At 52.6% G+C, this 25,255-nt stretch overlaps 2 protein-coding genes and 1 non-coding gene across 3 annotated transcripts in view; 1 reads left to right on the top strand and 2 right to left on the bottom strand.

Moving 5' to 3' along the window:
- The window catches only part of MROH2A (maestro heat like repeat family member 2A), a 49,881-nt gene extending 47,672 nt beyond the window's left edge, over positions 1-2,209 (top strand). Inside the window, exons 39-41 of the mRNA XM_066233008.1 lie at positions 1,160-1,262; positions 1,497-1,562; positions 2,100-2,209. Of these exons, the coding sequence (XP_066089105.1) occupies positions 1,160-1,262; positions 1,497-1,562; positions 2,100-2,209 (279 nt within the window). The remainder of the gene's footprint in view (positions 1-1,159; positions 1,263-1,496; positions 1,563-2,099) is intronic.
- Positions 2,210-3,800: 1,591 nt separating this feature from the next.
- TRNAD-AUC (transfer RNA aspartic acid (anticodon AUC)) lies at positions 3,801-3,876 on the bottom strand. The gene has a single exon. It is a non-coding gene; the product is annotated as a tRNA-Asp (tRNA).
- A 1,211-nt stretch (positions 3,877-5,087) lies between these two features.
- On the bottom strand, positions 5,088-24,227 carry HJURP (Holliday junction recognition protein). Its single transcript, XM_066232873.1, has 10 exons — positions 24,203-24,227; positions 23,583-23,977; positions 23,181-23,247; positions 16,213-16,268; positions 15,433-15,532; positions 13,581-13,645; positions 11,858-11,965; positions 10,990-11,068; positions 7,922-9,453; positions 5,088-5,368 (listed from the first exon to the last, which is right to left on the bottom strand). The coding sequence occupies exons 2-10, from the start codon at positions 23,676-23,678 to the stop codon at positions 5,318-5,320; spliced, it is 2,154 nt and encodes a 717-aa protein (XP_066088970.1). The 5' UTR covers positions 23,679-23,977; positions 24,203-24,227; the 3' UTR covers positions 5,088-5,317.
- Between the last annotated feature and the right edge of the window lie 1,028 nt (positions 24,228-25,255).

Here is a 25,255-nt window from a genome sequence, read left to right as displayed (position 1 = left end):
CTGCCCATTGGCTACTGTACTGGACAGGTTTGAGGTGAGTGTCTTCTCCTCTCTGGGTCAGACGAGACTGTGGCAGGGGGCTGAAGGCTGCCCATTGGCTACTGTACTGGACAGGTTTGAGGTGAGTGTCTTCTCTTCTCTGGGTCAGACGAGACTGTGGCAGGGGGCTGAAGGCTGCCCATTGGCTACTGTACTGGACAGGTTTGAGATGAGTGTCTTCTCTCTGGGTCAGACGAGACTGTGGCAGGGGGCTGAAGGCTGCCCATTGGCTACTGTACTGGACAGGTTTGAGATGAGTGTCTTCTCTCTGGGTCAGACGAGACTGGCAGGGGGCTGAAGGCTGCCCATTGGCTACTGTACTGGACAGGTTTGAGATGAGTGTCTTCTCTCTGAGTCAGACGAGACTGTGGCAGGGGGCTGAAGGCTGCCCATTGGCTACTGTACTGGACAGGTTTGAGATGAGTGTCTTCTCCTCTCTGGGTCAGACGAGACTGTGGCAGGGGGCTGAAGGCTGCCCATTGGCTACTGTACTGGACAGGTTTGAGGTGAGTGTCTTCTCTCTGGGTCAGACGAGACTGTGGCAGGGGGCTGAAGGCTGCCCATTGGCTACTGTACTGGACAGGTTTGAGGTGAGTGTCTTCTCCTCTCTGGGTCAGACGAGACTGTGGCAGGGGGCTGAAGGCTGCCCATTGGCTACTGTACTGGACAGGTTTGAGATGAGTGTCTTCTCTCTGGGTCAGACGAGACTGTGGCAGGGGGCTGAAGGCTGCCCGGTGTCTAGTTTGCTGTGTGACGCTGGAATGGGCACTGGCCCTCTCTGGGCAGACCCCCCCTGCACCAGACAGGTGGGAATTCACTCCGTGAGCAGCCGGTCTCCGGGGCCTCAACCTCCGCAGCTGTGTGCCACTTGCTTTATTTTTTTTTATAGATTTTATTTATTGATTTTTGGAGAGAGGGGAGGAGAGAGAGTGAGAGAGAGAGAAAGAGAGGGAGAAAGAGGGGGGAGAAGTGGGAAGCATCTACTCACAGTAGTTGCTGCCCGTATGTGCCTTGACCAGGCAAGCCCAGGGTTTCGAACTGGCGACCTCAGCGTCCCAGGTCGATGCTTTACCCACTGCGCCACCACAGGTCACACTGCATGCCACTTGCTTTCTTGCAGACTCAGAAAAAGCCAGCTGTTCTCTATGATTTCTTGCTAGAAACAATGACCTATGTCAAGAGTAACTTGTCAAGGATCAGAATCGCTTCCTGCAACCTGGCAGGTGAGCGGGCAGGTGTCCCCTGATGCAGGAAGGACCCTGGAGGCCATCGGGCCAGAACAGGGTCTGAAGGGGATAGGGACAGGTGTCGGGTCCAGAGCTCAGGTGTCCCGCTGTGGTGCACCCCGCCTGATTCTCAGGCGTCCTCAGCTGCCTCCTCAGCAGAGACCTCACAGGGTAGAACCAGATGTCTCGCTGACCTCATCTCTGTGACGAGTTTCTCTGGCTGTCACTCAGGGGTTATTATGAAGCAGATGTCTGAACACTATCTGAAAAAGCTGGACTTCGTGGCGTTACGGAATTGTGAGTCGTGGGTGCTCCCTTGCCCCCGGGGAGCTCAGTGAAACGCCAGGGGAGCAGCCCGCTGACCCTCGGTTGTGGGTTTTTTCGGGGATTTGGGGGTTGTAACTAGGGTCCAGAGATGGAGGTCTTGTGGGGCTTTCCCTGAGGAAGACAGTTCTCTTTGGGCGGAAGGTCCATTTGTCCCCTGGCTTCTGCCCCTTCACAAACATTTATTATAAGAGGCTCCCGCCCTGGCTCCTTCAGCTGATTGAGGCAGCAATGGGGTCCTGGGGGAAACCCCTGTCCGTTAGAGATGGGACATGTGCGTGAAGTCACAGCTCCCTCTGCCGCCTCCTGGCTTCAAAGACAGGGTGCCCCACCTGCAGCCCTGAGATACCTCCCCACCCCAGGGCACGTGCAGAGGGCGGGGTCCACTGGCCGGCAGGGGTCCTGGGCTTCAAAGACGGGGTGCCCCACCTGCAGCCCTGAGATACCTCCCCACCCCAGGGCACGTGCAGAGGGCGGGGTCCTGACCCTCCCCCTTGGGCCTGCTCTCAGCTCTCCAGGAACTACAGCTGGACGCAGATCCTGGGGTCCGGAGGGCAGCCCTGGAGACTCTCAAAGTCTTGGATGCCTGTTGTCACCCCCAGCTTCCGGCTCCGCCCTAAGGGCTCCCCTAGGCGGCCCGCATTTCAAGTGCCAACCGCCTCCTGAGGGTGCCCACCCCGCCCATGGCAATGCAGCCCGCCCTGAATTTAGTTTGTAAGCAAAGCACTGTTCTGAGATAACCCATGTCCCTCCCTTCCCATGGAAATAAACCTCCATTGCCACGTGGAGTGTGGATTCCTGACTGTAAGACGACGACATCCAGAGTCAGGACAGGAGAGGGAGAGGCTGACATCAGGCCCCATGGGGCCGTGTCGCTTTCCCCGAGGGCATGCCAAGGTCAGCCGGCCCCTCTCAGCCCAGAGCAGCGGAACCCACCTGTGTCCTCACCCATGTCTCAGTCCTGGCCATGCTGACGGCGTCCAGTGCCCGCGGCCAGGCCTGGCAGAGAGGGCCTCTCCCCCCCCCCCCCGGAGCCCACCCTCAAAGGGAGAGGCGGCGTCTACCCGCTGAGCATGGTACACATTCGAGTGCAATGCTCTGTGTAGTTTACGGGGTCTGTTAGCGGCAGGGAAGCAAGGCCAGTTCCTTCTTCCTCCCCTTCCTCTGCTAGAAAACAAGACATCAAAACCCGGTTTCCAGGCTCTCTGGCAGTGAGGCCCGGCCAGGGGGCGAGGCAAGGCACAGCAGTTCTGGGCAAGAATGAGTTTCCCTGATAAAGGGGGAAGCCCTAACATGAGTGTGAGGCCATCTGAGATGGGGCCTTTATGACGGGATCAGTACCCGCATAATAGCCAGCAGACAGCGCCCGCACTCTGCCGTGTGAGGAGTGAGGAGGTCCTGCCCGCAGGCCGGGGGCGGGAGGGCGGTGGTGGTGTGCCTTTATCAGAACCTGACCCTGCTGGCACCCTGCTCTCTGACCTCCAGCCTGCAGCATTGTGAGAAATAGGTTTCTATAGTGTGAACCTCCCAGAAGCAGCATTTCGCTATGTAGCCTGAGCTAATACACACAGGTAAACCAACAGGTCACACGGTCCCAGCACAAAGATGCTTGCAGGCGGAAAAGGTTAGTATTGTCACCTAACATCGAGACTGGCCGCCTAGGGAAGGAATGGGAAGATATGTTCTCTTACCCTGTGATTTTCTATCTAAAATAAAAAAAATCCATAATGCATGGCAATAGAACAACCACTCAACATAGTTTCAGCCACTATGTTCTGAATATTTGAAACATCTTATCAAAGAAGAGATTATAAACAGCTCCAATAGGAGTGGTGAGATGTCAGGGATGCCGCCAGGCCACAAGAGGGCTTGGGGACCACTGCGGGGCTGTTTGAATACTGTGTGCTCTCCTCTGGAAACAGAAAATGACTTTTTCCCCCCTTAAGCGAGAAGCAGGAAGGCAGTCAGTCTCCTGTGTGCACCTCGACTGGGATCCACTGGGCATGCCCACCTGGGGGCGATGCTCTGCCCACCAGGGGTGTTGCTCTATTGCAACTGGAGCCATTCTAGCGCCTGAGGCAGAGGCCATGGAGCCATCCCCAGCGCCCAGGCCAACTTTGCTCCAACGGAGCCTTGGCTGTGGGAGGGGAAGAGAGAGAGAGAGGAAGGAGAGGGGGAGGGGTGGAGAAGCAGATGGGTGCTTCTCCTGTGTGCCCTGGCCAGGAATTGAACCCGGGACTTCCACATGATGGGCGGATGCTCTACCTCTGAGCCAACTGGCCAGGGCCAGAAAATGACTTCTTATGGGTGAATTACATTTAATTTGCTACCTGTGAGGTGGAAGGTATTCAATCCCACGGGTATGAGTTTAAGACTAAGCAGCGACAGTTTTCCTTTGGGGATCACCGTATCCAGGGCTTAAACTTGGGTTTCAGAGAAAAACAGATTTCTCTAAGGACATGGGAACGTGAGGAGGGAATCAGTCCTCTTGGCATGTCTATACTCAGCATAGAGAACAATGCGTCAAACAGCCCTGGGAAGGATGATTAAACGGAGCAACTTTATTCCAGCAGTTCATTAACCAAGAACTGTCAACAAGACCAATTTCATTGACTTTGGCTTTTTGAAGAGCAGAGAACTGAAGCAAGTTATATTCCCGAGAACTAAAACGCACCCCCCTACACATTGGACGAGGGGAGAGAGGGACGGTGGGATGAGGGGGCAGAGGGACGGTGGGACGAGGGGGCAGAGGGACGGTGGGACGAGGGGGCAGAGGGACGGTGGGACGAGGGGAGAGAGGGACGGTGGGATGAGGGGGCAGAGGGACGGTGGGACGAGGGGGCAGAGGGACGGTGGGACGAGGGGAGAGAGGGACGGTGGGACGAGGGGGCAGAGGGACGGTGGGACGAGGGGACAGAGGGATGGTGGGACGAGGGGAGAGAGGGACGGTGGGACGAGGGGGCAGAGGGACGGTGGGACGAGGGGACAGAGGGACAAGGGGACAGAGGGACGAAGGGACAGAGGGACGGTGGGACGAGGGGAGAGAGGGACGGTGGGACGAGGGGGCAGAGGGACGGTGGGATGAGGGGGCAGAGGGACGAGGGGAGAGAGGGACGGTGGGACGAGGGGAGAGAGGGACGGTGGGACGAGGGGACAGAGGGACGGTGGGACGAGGGGGCAGAGGGACGGTGGGACGAGGGGGCAGAGGGACGGTGGGACGAGGGGACAGAGGGACGGTGGGACGAGGGGGCAGAGGGACGGTGGGACGAGGGGGCAGAGGGACGGTGGGACGAGGGGAGAGAGGGACGGTGGGACGAGGGGGCAGAGGGACGAGGGGACAGAGGGACGGTGGGACGAGGGGAGAGAGGGACGGTGGGACGAGGGGGCAGAGGGACAAGGGGACAGAGGGACGGTGGGACGAGGGGGCAGAGGGACGGTGGGACGAGGGGGCAGAGGGACGGTGGGACGAGGGGAGAGAGGGACGGTGGGACGAGGGGACAGAGGGACGAGGGGACAGAGGGATGAGGGGACAGAGGGACGGTGGGACGAGGGGGCAGAGGGACGGTGGGACAAGGGGAGAGAGGGACGGTGGGACGAGGGGACAGAGGGACGGTGGGACGAGGGGGCAGAGGGACGGTGGGACGAGGGGAGAGAGGGACGGTGGGACGAGGGGAGAGAGGGACGGTGCCCTGACGGAGCTTGGCTGCAGACGTTCAGCTTCGAGTTTTCTAACGCAGATTCCCGCCTCTTCCGTCCTGAGAGACGCGCTCTTCTTTCCTCTAGGAGAAAATAAACCAACAAGAACGGTTCCAGCACAGTCACTGGAATTACCAACGCCAGGCCCCCAAAGCTTACTGTTTCCCTATTTACTCCAGTGCCTGTGTATAGTCTACAGTGTGTTCACTGTAGAAAATGACCCCGTGCTTAGTAAATACTCTAATAAAAACCCCAGAAAAACAAAGAAACAACCCCCGCCCCCAAAAAGCAACGACAGCAAACTGAGAGTAACCCTAAGCCAGTGGTGCACACCAGTGTTTACGTTGACGAGCTTTCCAACCCTGGCCCCACCGGGCACGCCGCTGTGGGCTCAGCGGCTCTCGGACTTCAGCTGAACCTCCTCATTTACCCAGAGACAGAAGCTATCTAAGCACAGGGTTCGTGGGGGATGCAGGAAGGAGGGTATGAACAAGGCTCAGCGTGGCCCGAGGAAAAGAAAGCATTCAGATATCAGCATGTTAATTCCTCTGGAGTCACAGCTCACAAAAATTTGGTCTCTTTCCTCAAGAAATTGATATTAGAGAAAGAAGGAAAATGATTAAATATGTTTATATTGTGGTTTAAGACGGAACTGGTGGTGGAGATTTTCACACTTCAGGGGAGCGAGGAGGGCCCGCCCCAGGGGCCTCCACGGCGGAGCTGGTGAGAAGGGTGTGGCGCTTGGCACACCGATGGTGGGCTGGAGGCAGAAGGGGGTGGAGGGGCCCGTCGTGCTCCAGGGGCCGAGCTGCAGGCGGCTGGAGAGGTGACAGGTGCAAGCAAACCAGGAGACACAGGGGGAACAGTACAGGGACCAGACCCAGGGAGGACAGGGCTCAAGGTCAGGCACGTGGGACAATGGGACAATGGCATGTGATGTATCCGGCCAGAAGAAGCCGGAGACGGCCCTGGCCTCGAGTCACCTTTGGTGAGATGGACCCTTTCAGCTGAAAAACAAGGGGACCCCGGAGGGTGACGAGAGGTGATCTGAGAGGAAACAATGAGCACAGCTTTGTGCTCCCCAACATCTGATGAGCACGTGGCCAGACCCCTGGAAGCCTCAACCTCACGGGACCGATCACCCTGCCGGTGGCCTGGTCTGAAAAGTCAAGTGGGCTTTGGAGTTGCGGGGGTGGGTGAGCGAGAGGGAGGCCCAGACACGGGAAGACGCCTAGAGCGGAGGAAAAAGCGACTGAATCCAGCCAAAGGCCTGCCCGCGGCGGCTCCCCCACTGTGCGGCTGCCCCCCAGGTCTGGAGTGACCCCGCTGGCTCCTCGTGGGGTCTCACCAAAGGTCCCTAGCCCGGGTGTCATGGATGAGGAACCTCTCCTGTCACCCAAACACTGACATCACCCCTCCCCTGAGAAGACAGATTACAACTAAGGCCGGTTTAATCTGTGTCTGGTTAGCTCACGTATGATTTTATACACAGGAACAATGAAGCAATAAGACAAAACACATGGGAGTTTCTAGAACTGAGCCGAGGTGTTGGAGCCACAGACCTAGAGGATTTGCCTGTGTCCAGACAGTGTCCTACAGTGACACCTAAGGTGGCACCGTGTGCTCCCCGGGGGACATGGTGGCACACGAACACAGTGGGTGAGAAGCCAGGTCAGAAGGTTTCGGGACACACGAGAAAAGAACGGAACTCCATTTGGAGAGAAAAGGGGGGCGCTGTGGTGAGGCAGCCTGGACAGGGTGGCCCTGGAGAAGCCCGAGGGTGGGGCGGGGGCTGGCAGGACGGCACTGGTCACGAGGCACCTGTGGTTCAGGCCACAGGGACGGCTGTGAGGAGCTGGCGTGGGAGGGGTGGTCACGAGGCACCTGTGGTTCAGGCCACAGGGACGGGCGTGAGGAGCTGGCGTGGGAGGGGTGGTTACAAGGCACCTGTGGTTCAGGCCACAGGGACGGGCGTGAGGAGCTGGCGTGGGAGGGGTGGTCACAAGGCACCTGTGGTTCAGGCCACAGGGACGGCTGTGAGGAGCTGGCGAGGGTGGGGTGGCTGCAGTCGGGCACAGGCCGGATGTAGGTGGAAGTTGGGCCGGAGTGGAAGGGGAGGAAAGGATGCCCAGAGCCCGGGCCGAGCTCACCAGACAGAAGGGGCAGCGGCGGCCCCAGGGGCTCAGGTCAGAGGGGCGGTCACTTCTGCGTCCACAGCACCCAGTCCCACGGGTAGCCACAGCATTCTGCTTTTGAAATATTTTTCAAGACAGGTGCCACATGGGTCTGATGGCTGACAAGTCCTAGTGGGCAAGGGCAGGGAGGGGCCCACAGGGGTCAGAGGGGCGAGGATGGTGACAGCTCCGGGGAAGGGGTTCTAGCTCACAACAGCTGTTTTCTGAGTGTGAGATGAAGAGGCAGGAAATGACAGTTTGACAGCGAGGGACAGAGCGTGCAAAGTGACGCAGCCCACGGGACAAGACGCAGAACTCCAGAGAGAGCCTCCGCCTTGATGCGTCTTACCACGGACCTGTGCTTGATGGAAGGGGACGAAACTTGGAAGAAAGTTCAGAGAATTAACACGTACAGTACAGAAGAATCGTGCTGTAAAACAGCCACATCCAACAACCACTCACCTTCTTTCCCCAGTGGGTCTGGAAAGAGCCGGCCTCCTCCCCTGTCTTCGGGACGGCCCTGCCCACCACACGGAAGGGGTCCCGGGAGTCGGCCCGCCCCCTTCCGCACCCATCACAGTCACGGTCTGGTGACCGGCTTCTTTTCCCACGGGGCTGAGGGCTGCACCTGGCACGCAGGGGAGAGCGTGGAGATGGATGGACCTCAATCACGGCTGAGCCCAGCAAACTCCCCTGGGGTGCCGATGACAGCTTTGCTGGGCCCCGGAAGCCAGAGTCTGGACTAGATTTTCCAGAGAAGCCTTCCCTTTGATTCGGAACCTGCACACTTGCTTTATCTGGAGATGCTCGGGTATGAGAAGGCACCTTCGTCCGCGGAGGCGATTTCTGGCAACACTTCTGATAAAGCCGGTCAAATTTCTCTTTAATTTTGTTGTAACAGTCTCTGACAGAGTCTGGAGATCGTACCTTGGGTAAGGAAATAGCTTCGCTGATTGATGCTGACTTCCTGTACATTCCAGGATGACTTCCTTGGAAAGGGTCAGCTGTAGGCTCAGAGCAGCCCAGGGTCCACGCGGGGTGGCTCTTCCCGAGTGACGCAGAGGGATCCCTCTTTGGCGGGCACCATCCTGTGTCAACGGCCTGTTTGCCCAGGTTTTCAAAAGCCTTGCCGAGACTCTTAGCTTTCGCTCTGCAGAAATGTCTAGTTGGCTGGTGGGTTTCTAAGCCCCGGGGGCTCCCCGGACCACCCGTGCCTATGCTGGCTGGGGAGGCAGGGCAAGGCAGGCGGCGCTGCCCCCTGGGGCTCAGACAGTATTCCTGATGCAGCTTATCAAACCTGCTTCCAAGCTCCCTGGGGTGCCATTCTTCGCCCCATGGTCGCCTTGGTCTGGAGACTGTTTTTACAGGGGAGATTAACCACTGCAATGTCATTACCCTCTTTTCCTGACTGAGAGGAGGCGGTGCCCAGGAGTCTATGGAAACCCATGGCCACAACTTCCGCGGCGTCCCCGTGAGCTCCTCCCAGATCCGGAGTCTGGGAACTTCCAGAACAGCCCTTCCCGATTCCAATCCTGCCTTCCGGGGGCCAGGAAGGGGTCGGAAGTCCCGGCAGTCTCCCAGGAGCCCCGCCTCCCGCTCCGGCTTGGCCCGGGGCCTGCGTCTGTCCCGGGAGCCCCGCTGAGCGCGCCTGCGCCGGCCGCCCCCGCAGCACGTCCTATTCAGTGAGCCCCGGCACCTGGGCCTCCTGCGCGCGCTCCGGCCCCGGACCATGACAGTCTTGGTGGAGATGACGCAGGAGGGCTTGACGCTCAGCAGCTCGCTCATGGAGCACAACATGCCCGCGTACAGGTCGCTGATGGTCACGTTGCAGAGGCTGTCCGCCTCGAAGGACTGGCTGCTCGAGAAGCTGCTGCCACTGGCCTCTTGCCACAGGACACTGTCATTTCTGGGCACAATGGCCATGTCTGCGGAGCAAGGGTGTGAGGATGTGACCAGCACAGGCGGACTCCCTTCCGAGACAGGGCCACGGTGTCCTGGAGAGAAGCACACAAGGTCAAGGCACGTCACCATTTCAAATAGTCTGTGGGCAGAGACCATGGGGCCTAAGGGTGATCGCGACTGTTTTTTTTTTTTCTTTCTTAAGCAATGCAAAAGAATAATAGAAAATTTTCATGAAGGTTTGGGAATACACTCCTCTCAATGGTTTCTTTCTAGCTACTATTAATTTCTACTCTCCACCAAACTTCCCAAAAGGAGTCCCCTTCCCCCATGGGACAGTGTAGAGCCTGGCTGCCTTGTCAGAGACAAATTAGGAACCAGAAAATAACGACCTTGTTTGCCTACAAGGGAGGGCAAAAGGAATGAGTCTGGAATACACGGAATACACCTCTCCAGACGGCTGACTTGTGCACAATGTCGAATGTTTCATATGTTAAAAAAAAAAAAATTAAACCAACAAAGATGGGGATCACTCTAAAATTAAACAGACAGAAAAGATGACCCTAACTCTATACAAAACTGGTCACAGATGAAAGAGAAAACAATCGAAATAACTCAGTATACAATATCCTGAACGTGCCCCGCAGTGGGGTTGTCTAAGGACAAGAACTGCTGCTTGGGGGTCCGGAGCGGCAGGCCCAGGCACCGCCTCCGGCGACAGGCGTGACCTGGCGGCTCCGGGGAAAGGCCTCCAGGCCATCGCGGGAGCCCCCACAGAGGACTGCAAGGAAGAGGCACATTGGCAGGGAGGGATCTGATGGGTCTTTCCTCAGCCAAGCAGCCAGACTCGAGCCACCAACAACGGGACAGACTGATAAGATGTCCTCAGGGGACACATTGCCTATGAAGTTTGTTGGCCAAAAAACGTTGAACATGAATGTAACCAGGAGAAAACAACTGGACAAGTCCACAGGGAGGGACATTCCGCAAAACTACCAGCAGCCAGGACGATTCAAGCAAGTCAGCGAGGGGAAGGAAGGAGGACAACGGTGACAGGAAGGCCAAGGAGCCTTCTGGACAGAAGGGGACACCTCACACACCGTGGGTGCTGCACAGGCTGAACAAACCAAGAAAGGCCACCCAGCGGATGACAGTGTGCCGTCACTGGGACCCTGCTGGCGAGTGCCCGGCCGGAGGCTGTTCTAGCATTGCCCTGCTTTCAGGAGGTGCTTGTGAAGCATCTGGGATATCTCTGGATGCAAATGAATAGATACAGCGTGTGTGTGTGAGATGATTGAACAAGCTGACCAAAGTTGACGGTTAAATGTAGGTGAAGCATGTAATTTACGGCATGAGTCCTAGGTTTCCTAGAGCTTCAAAAATCCTCAACATAGCAAGTTGGGATCAGGAACAAATTAGCAATTAGTATGCCAGAGTCCGAGAGGGAAAAAGCAGTGAGTTTTTCAAACTCTTAAGAATCTACCTATCCATGGCAAACGTCTGTAAACAGTTTACGTCAATGAACCCTGCCCAGCAAACACGGGGCGTGCTCAGCCTGAGCGGCGGTGCCAGGGGTGGGTGGCTCTGCCGGCAGCGTGTGGGACACGACTCACGCTGTCTGTCACACTCACCACGGGCAGGACCGGGAGGCCAGGCCAGGGAGGGCACCACGCTCACACGTGTGTCAGTTCCACCTCCGTCGTCACTGAGCTGAAATCAAAGCAAGTGATTTTCACAAAGGAGTTGTGAGCTGTCAGCAAGGGGCCCAGGAAGACGGTTCTCCCCCAGTGCCACGCCGCAGGTATGGGAAGGGACCGGACATCGGAGCTTGGCAGCAGCAGCGACAGGTGTATGCTATGACCACGGACAGTGGCCGGCTGGGCTCACAGCAGTGCTGGGGAAAGTGTCTCAGTCACACCTGATCCTGCATTCGGGTGGCCTCCAGCGTGGCCTTGGGAGGGCCACCCCTGCCGCTCTGGGACGAAGGCATTTCGGGTGCACCCACTAATTCAGGGGTCCTCTGGGCAGCAGCACAGGAAGGAAACACATGTTCCGGGGAAGTTTGCTGCCTCTGAGACGGGTTCTTTGTCCCACACGTGCACTTCCTAGCTATCTGGTATTAAAATGCCCTTTATCTTATGAAGAGCTATCGACAAGCCTTGTAGAGCTATGGAGGCAGAACACTGGGGGACAGGCCGCAGGAGAAGTAGGCGGCCCGACCCTGGGAGATGGGCTGCCACTTGCAGGGCTGATCCTCTCCACCCGAGGGCGGGGCCCCACTAGACATCTGATGGGCAATGGGGTGGGGGCAGTGACACACCCACAAGTGTCCTTGACCTTAGGGCCCTAGAGGACCCTGAGCATTGACTCAAGGCGAGTTGTGAGCGAGAGAGCTGGGGGAAAATCGCTCCTCACGGTTCCGTGGAGAGAGAACGAGAACTGGCCACCCCGTGCCTCCGGGCGCCTCCTGTCTCCGGTCAGTTACACACAGACACGTACTGTGGCACGGGTCACCTCTGAGCACTCTGCATCCTGTAGCAGCATGTCCACTTGGCTCAGGTACTTCCTTCTTAAGTCGTCCTTCAAGGGGCTCCAAGGCACTGAGGGCTGACAGAGGAGAGAGGTCAACACTCTGAGGGCTTTTAGGGATGGACGAGCTCTTGGATTCTGGAATAAACTGCAAGCTCATTCATGTGCAACTTTTTTTTTTTTTTCAAATGAGAGGAAAGGAGATAAAGCCCTGACTGGATCCACCTGGCAACCCTTTGGGGCCAATGCTTGGACCAACTGAGCTATCCTCAGCGCCTAGGACCAATGCTCAAACCAATTGAGGCAATTGCTGTGAGAGGGAAAGAGAGAGAGAAAAGAGAGGGAGGGAAAGAGAAGTAGATGAGCGCTTCTCCTGTGTGTCTTGACCGGGGATCAAACTCGGGATGTCTGCATACCAGGCCGACACTCTATCCACTGAGCCAACTGGCCAGGGCCTTAATGTGCAAATCTTTAAATGATGTTTCTCAAAGTCACTTTTCATTTCCCGCTGGTTCTAGTAAAAGTGGTCCAGGCCCCCTGAGAATCCACCTGACCAGGAATCTGACCATAGGAACTTATCAGTGGTATCGGTCCAAAAGGAAGTCAAAAGACAGAGATACCAGTCTGCTAGAGCAGGACAAAGGAGAACCAGCTGCAGGTCCTCAGGTGTGTTCAGGACGCAGCTACTAGAACGGGCCCCAATCTGTAGGCAATAAAAACTCTGCGTTCCAACTCAGGAGGTGGGGGAGGCCGGCCGTCTCTCCCCGGCCACACACTGCCCCCAGCGGGTCTCAGTCTCTCCTCTCTGCAGCCGAGTGGGGCGAGGCCGGGCCCGGGGACGCAGATGGGGGCAACGCAGACACGCACTGTCCCGCGTGTCCCTACTGTAGGGCTACCTTCTTCCCCGTCACTGCCCCCGCCCCTGCACAATACCCACCAAGCACTCCTCCGGGGCCACCACTTTCCTCTAGGTAGACACCCACAGCCACTCATGGCTGCGTGAGCAAACCCACGCACCACACCGAGTGACTGCGGAGGAAAACCAGACTGCAGGTCCTCTAGCACCTGCCTCGGGCCACGTGGGACGCTCCACGGTGTGTGTGTCCCCATCTATCCCAGAGGGGAGGAACGGGGAGAAGCAGATCCTGGATAGAGACAGGTGGCTTCCCGGACCTCGGGGGCAGGCTGGGAGACAGCCCACAGAATAACAGCCCGCCAGAGTATGTGGCCTCGTAACCCGGTGGGCTTTCAAGGGCTCACCTAGGAACACTCCCTAAAACACCTTCCTGGGACACGGCCTCGATGGAGAGAGGCCGACCGAGAACCCGGCTTTCAGGGTCGCGGCTCCATCAAGGTGAACAGCACAGTGGGGGCCACAGCTGTGATTTTTCTGTGCGCATGTGTGTGTGTGTGCGCGTGCGTGCGGGGGGGTGGGCTATCGGGACACGACGATGGCGACACCCTCCAACCTCGGCCCACGTTCAGTAAACTGGGCCTGAACTGGGGTAGGGATGGCTGCCGAGCGGTGGGCTGAGGAGTGCCCCGCTGCCCAGGGTAACTTCGGGCAAGACCGACGACGTGAGGGGCGGGAGGAGCGGAGCGAGCCTCAGAAGAGGAAGGTGCAGGAGCGAGGGTGCGCCCCCGCGCCCCCACCCTGACTGCCCCCCCTTTCAGTGCCGGAGGCGGGTCTTACCGTCAGGGCCTCCGCGGCCAGACTGTCCCGGGACGAAGAGTCATCAGCACCACTGTTTTCTGATTCTGAAAGCAAAACAGCATATTTCAACCAGAATTTTTAAGAAAGCTGGCATTTTCCTCCAGCATGGCGTCTGTATCCCTTGAGCGTATTCACACTATAAAAATCCCAATTGCTTTAAGCACACTCCCTTTAAGGACACAGTCACCTGTCACTGTTCCTGAATATTAGAGACACAGAGGCCCCATTCATCCAAACAGAAATTGCCTCAAGGGCTGCAGACAGGGAGAAGCGGCTTTAACATCCCTTCCAGCTCTTTCGATGACCTCTGACCCCAGAAGCTGAGTCCTGCTAGCCCAGCTGCCTCCAACATTGCTCTTTGTGCGATGACGAAGAGCGCCCTCTGCTGGCCACTGCAGCCACCGGCCACACGGGGCTGCTGAACACTTGGAGCGTGGCTAGTGCGGCTGGGGAGCTGAATTTTAAGTTTTATTTCATTTTCAATTAATTTGAATGGCCCCAGGTGGCCAGTGTTACCATACTGGACAGTGCGGCTCTAGAAGGAGCTATTTCCAATTATTTCAAGCAATCCAGGAAACTCATGGACCTAAGGACTTAAGAGTTAATACGTGTAGCAACACCGGTCAATGGAACGTCTGTGAGCAAATGTCTTCAGTTGGGTCTTTCTAGTTCTTCTCTGAACGAGCTCCGTTTTCCCTGGAGGATGTCCCTTCCCCCTACTCCTGACTGCCCCACAGAGGAGGGCTGGGCAGAGGGGACAGAGGCTGCAGATGGGCCTGTTCCAAACCTGTCATTAGAGTTATCTCACTGCTCCAAGGGGAGGGCCAGGTGTCAGGAGCTGAGGTAGGAGCGGGCTCTGATCTGATCTGGGCCATGGGCCGCTGCTCATCAGAATGAACACTGTCAGGGGACTCTCACTGGTGAAGTTCAAGAGGTCAGGTCAGGCACGGGCTGGGTTCTGCTGGTGACCCAGTGCAAGGGGAAGCCCCCGCAGTGCTCTGAACAGGGGACTGGAGTGACCCGATTCACACAACCCCAACTGTCAGTGGGCAGAGGGAGCCAGGAGCTGGTCCTGGGGGTGTCCACGGGGCGCGGGGACAGAGGAGCAGGAGCGACAGTGGGGGCAAGGGGCACAGGGCAGTGACGTCCTGGATGCGAGGAACGAGGGCGGGGCTGGGACGGGGCTGCCGGGTTTCTGGCTCATTCTGTGGGGCAGGTGGTGTGGGCCTTGTACCAAGGGTGAGTCTGTGGGTTGACCTTTCCGTTTAGATATGCAGGGTTTAGGCAAAGTATTCAAGAAGAGAGGCCACGAGGCAATAAACACACCCAGACAGGGTGTGGGCTGGGGGTTCCGCCGGAGCGAAGGGCTCAGGCCAGATTTCGAGAAAGGTCACCCTGTGAAGACGGGAGGTGGGCTGAGGAGGAAGGAGAGAGGGCAGTGCCAAGGCCAGGCTTTCAGAAGCTTCAAGAATAGGAAGTCTCTATGGGAAAATGAGAATGGAAGACAACAAGATGTTTGTAGTCGTTAGTGGTTCATATCACCACCTTCTAAGGGCAAATCTCAGGTCTTAGCAATTCTTGACATTATTATTTACAAAAAAGTTAAAAAAAATTGGGTGGGGGTTGTATGTTTATTACTTTAGAATATTTGAGTACTGTCTGCTTATGTGCCAAGTATCACAGTGAAGACAGCTCCTATGGGGAGTGTAGGTAGAAATAACTGGACCCTTTAAGATGTCCTACCATATAACATAGACCTTAGAGAAAGCCGTGGTGAGGAATCCAGACTTAACAAATCAGGCCCTCGATTTCTGGCCCAGGGGACACTCACCCTCTCCCAGATCCTGTGTGCTGGGTGCGGGCAGCTCGTCACCGGCAGCTGAGGCCGGCCCGGGGCCGTCACTCCCACCGACAGTCTTCGCGGGGGAGCCCTCCAAGTGCAGAAGGGGACACAGACACACTCGTTTCAGCCACAGACAGTTCAGAGCCACTGGGAAGTAACAAGCCTCCGGCCCCCCTCTAACGTGGGAGAGCAGGGAGCCCACAGCACTTCTCTTCCAGCCCAGTCAGGATAAAGGCCTCACACCCTCTAGCAGGTGGTTGAGGCCCCCCATCCGTGGTGTCCAGATAAACTCAGGGAGAAACAGGCCAACCAACCCGGGCTTCGGAAGACAGCGCCAGGCAGGACGGGATCGTGACCCTGCGTACGGCACCCTCCCTAATCCTCTTCCCTGTTCACAAGGCATTTCTTTCCCGGAAGGACCTGGACTTGGGCTTTTCTGTAAGAACTCAACTAAGTAAGCTCGCAGCTGTGGCTCAAGTGTGGGGCTGGGAGGGGTCTGTCCAACTGGCCCAGCTCTGCATAGGGGTTCCAGCTGTCAGAGTCCCTCAGCCTGTGGCAGCGGAGACTCGGTGCGGGGGTGGGGGTGGGGCCAGGAAAGGCTTAAACATCCATCCCATAGCTCCTCCCTGCACTTGACGAAGGAAAGAAGAAATGCTTCTTAGTCCTTACAAACAGGGAAACAGTATCTAACGTGCCCACCACACCTTCATCCCCACCAGCACCCCTCCACGGCGAGGCGTGCTGGCAACCAAGCACGGCATGAAATACCTGGATTTGTTCTTGGGTTTTCCCCGATACTAGTCCTCCACCCCAAACTCTCAATCCTTAAGACAAGAAAGAAAAATGACCACGTTAGTAATCCTGAACACCGAGCTTCTGTTTCATCCGCATGCAAAGAAAACCACAATGAGAGGCAGAAGGAAACTACAGTATTAAAACCAACCCTTATTTCTGATCATCTGTTGTTTTTCCTCTTTGTAAGGTTGAAGTTCTCTTTTTTTAAAATCGAGATTAGACAAAAATTGGTTGTTAATGAATATCTCTACCTACCGGGCAGCAGCTGGTCAAATTTCACCATGAAGCCACAGAGTTAAATGGAAAACAAGAAACACGAGTACCAAGTACTGTATTTATTCCTTCAGTCAGATATAGAGGGCAACCTACATACCACAAGCAGAGACGGGGTGGGGGGGTGGGGGGTGGGGGGTGCAGGGCTTTCGCAGGCAATCCCTATGTTCCGCATACAGAACGAGCGTTAAGCACAGGGCAAACGCTGAGCTCTGGAGTCCTGCCACATCCTGGTTTCTAGAACCCAAGCGAGACCCTGAAATCTCTCCCAAAACCTTCCTTTGCTCCCCGGTCAACTCAAGTTCATCATCAGATGGGACCAGTGAGGTGTTTCCCAACATGGGGCCCAAGCCCCACAGGGGGGCAATTCGATAGTTAAGGGGGGCAATTTGAAAATGGACTCGACACGACTTTAACTCTTTCGCCCCGGGCCATTTAAATGCAATGCTAGATATCGGTGCCAAATTTAACAAAAAATGCAATTCTCAAATAATTGCGGTAAATAATTATTAAGTATAATTTCGTTTGACGAGACCAAAATATCAACTGGGTGATTGGCGTCGTCAAGTAAACTTCATCCTGGGTTCACCGCGGAGCGTGCCATCTGCCGCGGGGAACCCCGGACGTTTTAAAAACTCGCTAAACAATGCAGTTATTCTCACCTAATTGGCCCATCACAACTTCTGTAGTGTTTCACATCATTCAGTTGGTGTTAATTTGAAATAAGTGTCAGTCAAAACTGTTGTAAAAGCTCGTTGATTTAATAAATATACATATATATATATTGTATAGATATAATTGGTAAGTATTTGATTTTATTTTTATCAATATTAAACTCTTTATTAAGTACTTCTTGCATCGGGGCTAGAAAGCAATAATATTTTATAAATATTATTGGGGCTATAATAGTGCATGCACGACAATTTTAATTTTAGAAGCTTAACTTTCCAGAAAATTTTGTCAAGTGGAAAAAATATAGATACCTTTTGATTTCGGGTGGTAGTGTAGTAAATGTGTTATATACATTTAAATAAATATGAATTTTTACTATACGTTTACTCTATGTCACATTGAATATATTTTAACACATATTTTAATATTAGTTTTTAATTGATCTTATTTTTATTTCTTATAGCCCATAGTAAAATGAGTGGTGCAAGCAAGAAAAAAACTCGTCAATATTCGGAGGAATATTTAAAATTTGGGTTCATACCCGCTGTTCACGATGAGCGGATTCCTTTTTGTCTTTTATGCCAGCAATGCTTGACCAACGAATCAATGAAACGAGGTCGTCTTGAGGCGCATTTGAAGGCGAAACATAGTGCTCATATTAATTCAGATTTGAGTTCCTTTAAAACTTTAAAGAAAAATTTTGAAAAAAGAACATTAAAGTCTCTATTTACTGCTCATACTTCAACTAATAATCGTGTTCTTGAGGCTATTTATCAAATTTCTTTATTCATCGCTAAAACTGGAGAAAATCACACTATAGGAGAGAATTTAATAAAACCGTCAATATCAGCATTTCTTAAAAACGGTTCTTGAAAAAGATGACAAAGATGTAAAAGCTATGCCACTCAGTGACAATACTGTTAGCAGAAGAGTAGACGAAATGAGTGAGGATATTGAAAAACAACTTATTGAAAAGCTGAAAACAAGAAAATTCTCCTTGCAAATGGATGAATCAACTTTGAGACAGTGAGGCAGTATTGATAACTTACGTAAGATATATTGATAAAGGACATTTTGCTGAAGAAATGTTGTTCTGTAAAAGATTAGAAAGCACCACTACCTCCAAAGATATATATAACAAGCTAAAAACTACTTAGATGTCAATGATATACCAATGAAAAATATAACATCTTGTGCTGCAGATGGTACTCCCAATATTATGGGCAAGAAAAATGGCTGCTTAAAATTGATGAAAGATGCGAATCCAGAAATGATTCTTGTGCATTGTGTTATTCATAGGGAAAACTTGGTAGCTAAAAACATCTCGCCTGTTCTGAATGAAGTATTACATACAGTAATAAAGTGTGTTAATGCTATTAAAGCTAGTGCCAAATGTGAGCGTCTTTTCAAGCTATTTTGTGAAGAACAAAATGAAGACCATGTGAGACTTTTACTTCATACTGAAGTAAGATGGCTATCTAAAGGAAACTGTTTGAAAAGATTTATGGAACTGTTTGATACTCTTAGTGATTTTTTAAGTGACAAACCTGAAATGAAGTATCTGTTAACAATAGATGGTAAAGCATTTGTGAGTTATTTAGCCGATATCTTTGAAAAACTAAATATATTAAATAAGCAACTTCAAGGAACAAATAAAACTCTTGTCGATGCAAAAGCAAAGATATTTGGTTTCATTACCAATATTGAGTTATGTCAGAAACATATTAACAACAAAAACTTTAAACAGTTTCATTGGCTCCAAAAATGTGAAGTAACTGATACTGCTTTACTTGTTATTGTCAATCATTTGAATATTCTATCGGCTGATTTAAAAGAAAGATTTTCTGATTTAAAACAAATTGATTTCCCAACATGGATGATGCAGCCAATGTTAGTGGATTTGTCTGATATATCAAATATGCAGTATCAAGAAGAACTCGCAGAATTGCAAAATGATGAGTCAGTTAAAGCTTTATTTAATATCAAAGGAGCGATGGCATGGCTTTGTGAGGAAACAAATCAAATACTCAAATTCAACCAAATGTGCAAGAAAACTATTGCTACCGTTTCCATCTTCATTTTTAGCTGAATGTGGATTTAGTGCTGTAAATAATTTACTGGTAAAAAAAAGAAATCGGCTGGATATAACACAACGTGGAGACTTGAGACTAAAGCTAACCAAATTGGAACCTAATATAAAATCTCTGTGCAGCAAGCATCAAGCGCAAGGATCACACTAAATTAAAATAATAAATTAATATAGAAAAATCTGTATTAAAATTATTTGGAATTTAAATTTGTTTTTCATTATATGTTTAAAATTTTACTTACTGTATTTTGTTAGCAATTTCATAGTGATTTCTTCCTAGAACCTATCATTTATGTTTATTAAGTGAACAAATCAATTTTTTAATGTTAAAAATTATGTATGTTACATGGGGGGGGACATAAAAATTTTAGAAAGGTTAAGGTGGGGCATGGCACAAAAAAGGTTGGGAAACACTGGACCAGTGGGTGTCAAGGCTTGAGACAGTCGTTAATGATAACAGCAGCAAAAACTTCCACGGTGCTGATAATGTTCTACACCTTTTCCAAGTGCCCCTTGGTTCATCTTCACAAAAACTCACATGTACCTCGAATAGGACTTCTAACCCCCTACTGGGACAGGCACTCACCAAGTTCACTGTATAGAAGGAGATACAGCAAAGTGGTCAAGTAAATAGCCCAGACCACGTGCCCACATGGTGGAGCCAGGCTGTGAACCTGGGACAGTGAGTGATTGTGCTCCTGACCACTGTGCTACACAGCCTTTCCAGAACAGGATGATGCTTGAGCAAATGCCCTTGGGGGTCAAATCCAGGCTTTGTCACCTTGGCTAATTGTAAAGCCAATAGGCGCAGCCACCATCACAGCAGCCTGGCCCGTGCAAGTTCGTATAGGATTCGGACAGACGGTAATCAAACAACGGAGCCAAGAACTGGTGGGCCTTTACCTTTAATCCTAGCTTGTACCCAGCAGGCAAGTAAAAACACACACTGGGCTCCAAAACCCACTCATTCAGCGCTCACATAGCCACTGACTTATCCGAGTTTCCTAGAATCAAAGGTTTCTAGCTCACTAGCCTTATTCCTCTGTTCCCCATCTCTTTCTCTCTACACAAACTGGCTTCTCCTTCAGCATTCTACCATCTTGGCAGCTTCTCCTGGCCTTCTCCATGTGGCCTTTCTCTGCTCTCCTCTCTAATGCTAATCTCAGGAACCAAAAGAGCAAACTGCAGGTCTGCCCCACTTTATAGTGTAGATTCAAAACCTTTAATCCAATATACAAACAAGGAAGTCTCTGATACAAAGTCACTTATCTGAGGCATAATGGGATTCCTCATGAGATTGCACCACCCCACATCAAAAAGGGTGGGAAAGGCTTAGTCCCAAAACCAAGCCCCAGGATACAAGGATCCTGCCTGCCCACAGCCCGCCCCAATACACATTAATATAATCACGCCCATCCCAAGTAGGAAGGGCAACTAATACCATCACCTGGGCGATGGACTTCCATGTGGGCAGCGCCATCTTTAACAAAGTGAGCATAATATATTTTATCTGCCCAAAACTACGTGACATGGGGAAGTTCATTAACCTCTGCGTTTTCCCCCTGCTAGGAGCCAAGGATGATTTTAAGAACAGTGACCACCTCGCAGGATTGTTGAGAATCAAAAACCTGACTCTTAGAAGTATACGTGTACTTTTAAAGTAACTACTATTACTTTCCTGCTACCTTCATCACATCAGTGTGGGAGTGTTAGTTCCACACTATTCCTTATGGTGTTGCCTTAATGGGAATTTACACTACAAGGGTGGTCAGCTAGCAAGCACCCACCAGACAGACCACTCCCTAATGAAGTGCTTCTCCAGGCTAAGCCACAGGTCCGGGGACCTGTGCTCCCATCAACTAGCACCTTATCAGACTGCAGACACACTGAATCGGCATCCAGAGCCCCAGGAATCCGTGTTTTAACAAGCTCTCTGCACCCAGAGCCCCAGGAATCCATGTTTTAACAAGCTCTCCGCATCCAGAGCCCCAGGAATCCGTGTTTTAACAAGCTCTCCGCATCCAGAGTCCCAGGAATCCATGTTTTAACAAGCTCTCCAGGTGGCCTTCCACGTGCTGAAGTGTGACGGCTACTAAGGTGTTAAGGTCCTTCAACAGCTGACCTCATCAAAATGGGAGTCAGAAATGAATTTTCACTGAAGTTAGTGGTATTCAAGATACACGAACTGGCAAATATTCCAGACCCATCCTTAGTGAAGCCTGTAGGAATGATACCTGCAGAGCCCTGTGTCCTGCCCTAGGGTTCGAGCTGTCACAACCGGCCTGCTGCAAACCAGAGAGCAACAGGAAACTGCAGGCAGAATCCCTCAGCTTCTGCCTGTGCAAACTTGGCAGCCAAAGTATGGCTGGGTCAGCTAAGAGGGGAAAGAGCTAGACCAGGGGTCTCAAACTCACAGCCCGCAGACTAATCCACGAAGTTCAAAATATTTTGGATAAAATTAAGTAAGCCTAGGGGCCTACTTGTATTTTTCATTTCTCTAGTATCCTAGCTAGATATTAGCTTAGTTAACAGCAGTTGTGATGCGAACTACAGTTTCTGGTCGTTTTGTGACACTGAGTAAACTGCATGTACGATTGTGCTTGTTGTACTGATTTTTTTTTGTTTTCAACTGCAGTGAGAAAAGTGTTGTGTAACAGTTGCCTTTTGCAGACCTAGTGCGGCCCGCCGAACGAAGGGCTGTGATCTTGCTCTGCGGCCCACATGCTGAGTTGAGTTTGAGACCGCTGAGCTAGACCTTCACTTAAAGAGCAGGTCCTATAACCCTTTCTGTGTCTGTCTTACCCAACACCCGGCAGGACTGAATCCGAGACTGGCATGCGCTAGTAATGATGAGTTGGTTACAAGGCCGAATGGAGGGAACTGACAGTCCTACCCAGTGCAAACTTTCTCTGGTCGTTTTATTGCAGGAATCAAAGGAGGACAAAAACGCCCAGACAACTTGATGAAGGAAGTAGGATTTATTCAGGCAGCAGAGCAGTGTGACCCCAACAGAGGCAACAAAACTCGTGCTCCCCAAAGTTAGATTTCTTACATCTTATATACTTTTTTACAGCTTTAGCTTTCACGTAACAAATGCCTGATTTCTATGACTTCTTTGTTTGCAGGCCTACGTGACTTTCCTGTCTTAGGGAGGGGAAGGGGAGAAGTGGCTGGAGGGTCCGCCCTCGATAATCCCATCATCCATAATCCTATTGCTCATTCTTCTTTACTTTTTTTTTTTTTTTTTTGGTATTTTTCTGAAGCTGGAAACGGGGAGAGACAGTCAGACTCCCGCATGCGCCCAACTGGGATCCATCCAGCACGCCCCTGGGTGACGCTCTGCCCACCAGGGGGCGATGCTCTGCCCCTCCGGGGCATCGCTCTGCCACGACCAGAGCCACTCTAGCGCCTGGGGCAGAGGCCAAGGAGCCATCCCCAGCGCCTGGGCCATCTTTGCTCCAATAGAGCCTTGGCTGCGGGAGGGGAAGAGAGAGACAGAGAGGAAGGAGGGGGTGGGGTGGAGAAGCAGATGGGCGCTTCTCCTATGTGCCCTGGCCGGGAATCGAACCTGGGTCCCCCGCACACCAGGCCGACGCTCTACCGCTGAGCCAACCGGCCAGGGCTATTCTTCTAACTGGAGCTGCAGTGTATTTCAAGGAACAGATAACCAGCAAGGCCCACACCCGTGATTTGTTATTTTTCAAACCTTTCTGTCTGTCCTTGTTCCCTCAGTCAAGAACACTGAGATCACAGGCTCTAGTGTAAGACATTGCAGGCTCCCCTCTCCTCTGCATTCTTCTGGTTTCTCCTCCTTCAATTTACCCAAGAGAAGCCATGATCTGTAAGTCAGTTAGCAACACCAACCATTGTCAATATTCAGAAGGGGGAGGGGGCGATGATTCCCTACCCTGGGGCGTAGGGTAGGTCAGTGTGGACATCTGTACCAGCGGGTCATCCTCGAAGGGTTGGTTGTACTGCAGGGAGAGGAAGGGGCGTCACGTCGGGTCCCAGGGTGCAAGGAGCCCGTGATGCGGGAGGAGAAGGCGCCACCGCGAGGCTGGTCTGGAGACGCCCCCCACCTCCCACCCCTCCCCCTGCCTTCAGAACGCCACGCTCGGCTCCCAGGACCCCTAAAGCCGCCTTCCCCTTCCCGGCCCCTAAGCCCCGCCTCCTCCCCCTCAGACCCTCAGCCCTTAACTCTGCCTCCCCTTCCTGCCGTCGGCCTCCCACACCATCCCCCAACCCTGCCTTCTGCTTCCTTCCACGCCGGCCTCGCGCCCCTCCCAGCGGGCTGGTGTGGGGTGTGCACCTTCTCCAGCAGCTGCTGCATGCGTCTCTGGAAGCGCCGGCGGCTATCACCGAGGCTCTGCCGCAGCGCGTCATCCGCGGAGACCTCGCCTTCCATGGCGCGCAGAAAGCCCGAACCCCGACTGCAGCAGGAAACCCTGACGGCGAGCCTTGTCCGCGTCCCGGTTCAAATAAAGACCCCGCCATTTCTGCCTACCCCTCCGGCTTCCCATTGGCTGGAGTGGAGATGGTGAGTGCTAATTGGCCGTTTCAAACAGCTAACTGAGCTTTTTTTTTCCTCGGCCAATCCGCGCTGGAGTTCCCGCATCTGCCCCGCCCCGAAGTCTGGGGGGGGGGGGGTGACCGCCGCGCATGCGCACCGTAATGGCCCGGATGGGTCTCGGGTCGCTGCGGTACCTGGGAATAACAGCATCAGGCCAGAATCAAGCTTGCTGGTCTCCCAGTCCTCTTTGATTGACTTCCTCACACCCATGGTCCAACGTGGTGGCCCAGCGAAGGGAGCAGCCGCGCGTGATGCTCCTAATTTGGCACCATTCCCTACAAACACACACCGCCCTCCCTCACACACACCTTAGCAACCTAAACAGGTGACCCAGACCCACTGCCAAACTCGTCCCTTACCACTGCCCACCTCCGTGTAACTGGGAAGGACCACAAGTCAGTTCCTTCCGGGTCACCTGGGTTTGGGGGCAGGCTGCAAGGATGGGAATGGGGTGCTCAGCCCAGCTGCAGAACCTCCACTTCCTGCGGCGCCTACACAGCGCCTTCTGCTGGCCGGGCCAGGCTTTTGCAACCATCCAAGTGCTATTCGAAATTATGTCCCCAGGAGATAACTTTCACTAGGATTATTTCAAGTCTGCTCTCAGAGAGGTGCCTGCCTACATTTTATAAGATTTTATGTCACACATGGGGACTTGGTCTTCACAGAGTTACCGTGCACATAGTTTTATGTTGGAAAGGTGTGGAAATGACATCACCTGTCTGTAGTTGGAGAAGCACAGCTTTTGGCTAGCCCCAGCATTGACATAGAAACTGCTCTGTGACAGCGAGACGTCGCTCTGAGATGAATGATAAACCACAAGCATCCAAGAAAGAGGTTCCCTCTCTTCTGTCACTCCAGGGCTGATGGAAACAAAGGAATGGGATGTAGCGGGCAGGTTGGCTTTCCAAAGGGTGCCAGTCAAAGCTCACAAAGTGTGTTTATCCTTTGATTTAAGGAGTCTCCTTCTTTGAGATTTACCTTAAGTAATCAAGGATGTTGCAAGGACTTAACTGTAGGATCTGTAGTGAAGCATGTTTATAAAGTCCAATATGAGAAGGGAGGTTGAGTAAATGATACCTATCTATGTGTTCCATTAACAACAATTTTGAAGAACTGTATTTATTGTCATCTTAAATACATATAATTTTTTCTTAGTATGATGGGGATTACAAACATATGTATTATATATTTGCACATAAAAATATCCATTGTATGTTTTAAAAATCTGAGTATGTGTATATTGAAATGTTTCTGGTGTTTTCACTGGATGATGGTATTATGAATTATTATTATTATTTTTAATCTTATTTTTATTAATTTTAATTCAGTGACATTGATAAATCAGGGTACATATGTTCCGAGAAAACATCTCCAGATTATTTTTACATTTGATTATGCTGTATACCCCTCAC

Source organism: Saccopteryx bilineata, chromosome 5 (assembly GCF_036850765.1).
Source record: "Saccopteryx bilineata isolate mSacBil1 chromosome 5, mSacBil1_pri_phased_curated, whole genome shotgun sequence".
NCBI lineage: Eukaryota > Metazoa > Chordata > Mammalia > Chiroptera > Emballonuridae > Saccopteryx > Saccopteryx bilineata.
The sequence above is the reverse complement of the archived record's forward strand: the minus strand, read 5'-3'. Positions and strand labels throughout refer to the sequence as shown.

Coding starts and splice junctions, on each gene's coding strand:
- HJURP (XM_066232873.1), bottom strand. CDS start 23,678: ATGGAAGGCGAGGTCTCCGCGGATGACGCGCTGCGGCAGAGCCTCGGT. Junction 15,533..16,212: donor AAACCCAAGAACAAATCCAG/GTATTTCATGCC, acceptor CTGCACTTGGAG/GGCTCCCCCGCGAAGACTGT. Junction 9,454..10,989: donor GCCTCCCGGTCCTGCCCGTG/GTGAGTGTGACA, acceptor GCTTCTCTCCAG/GACACCGTGGCCCTGTCTCG.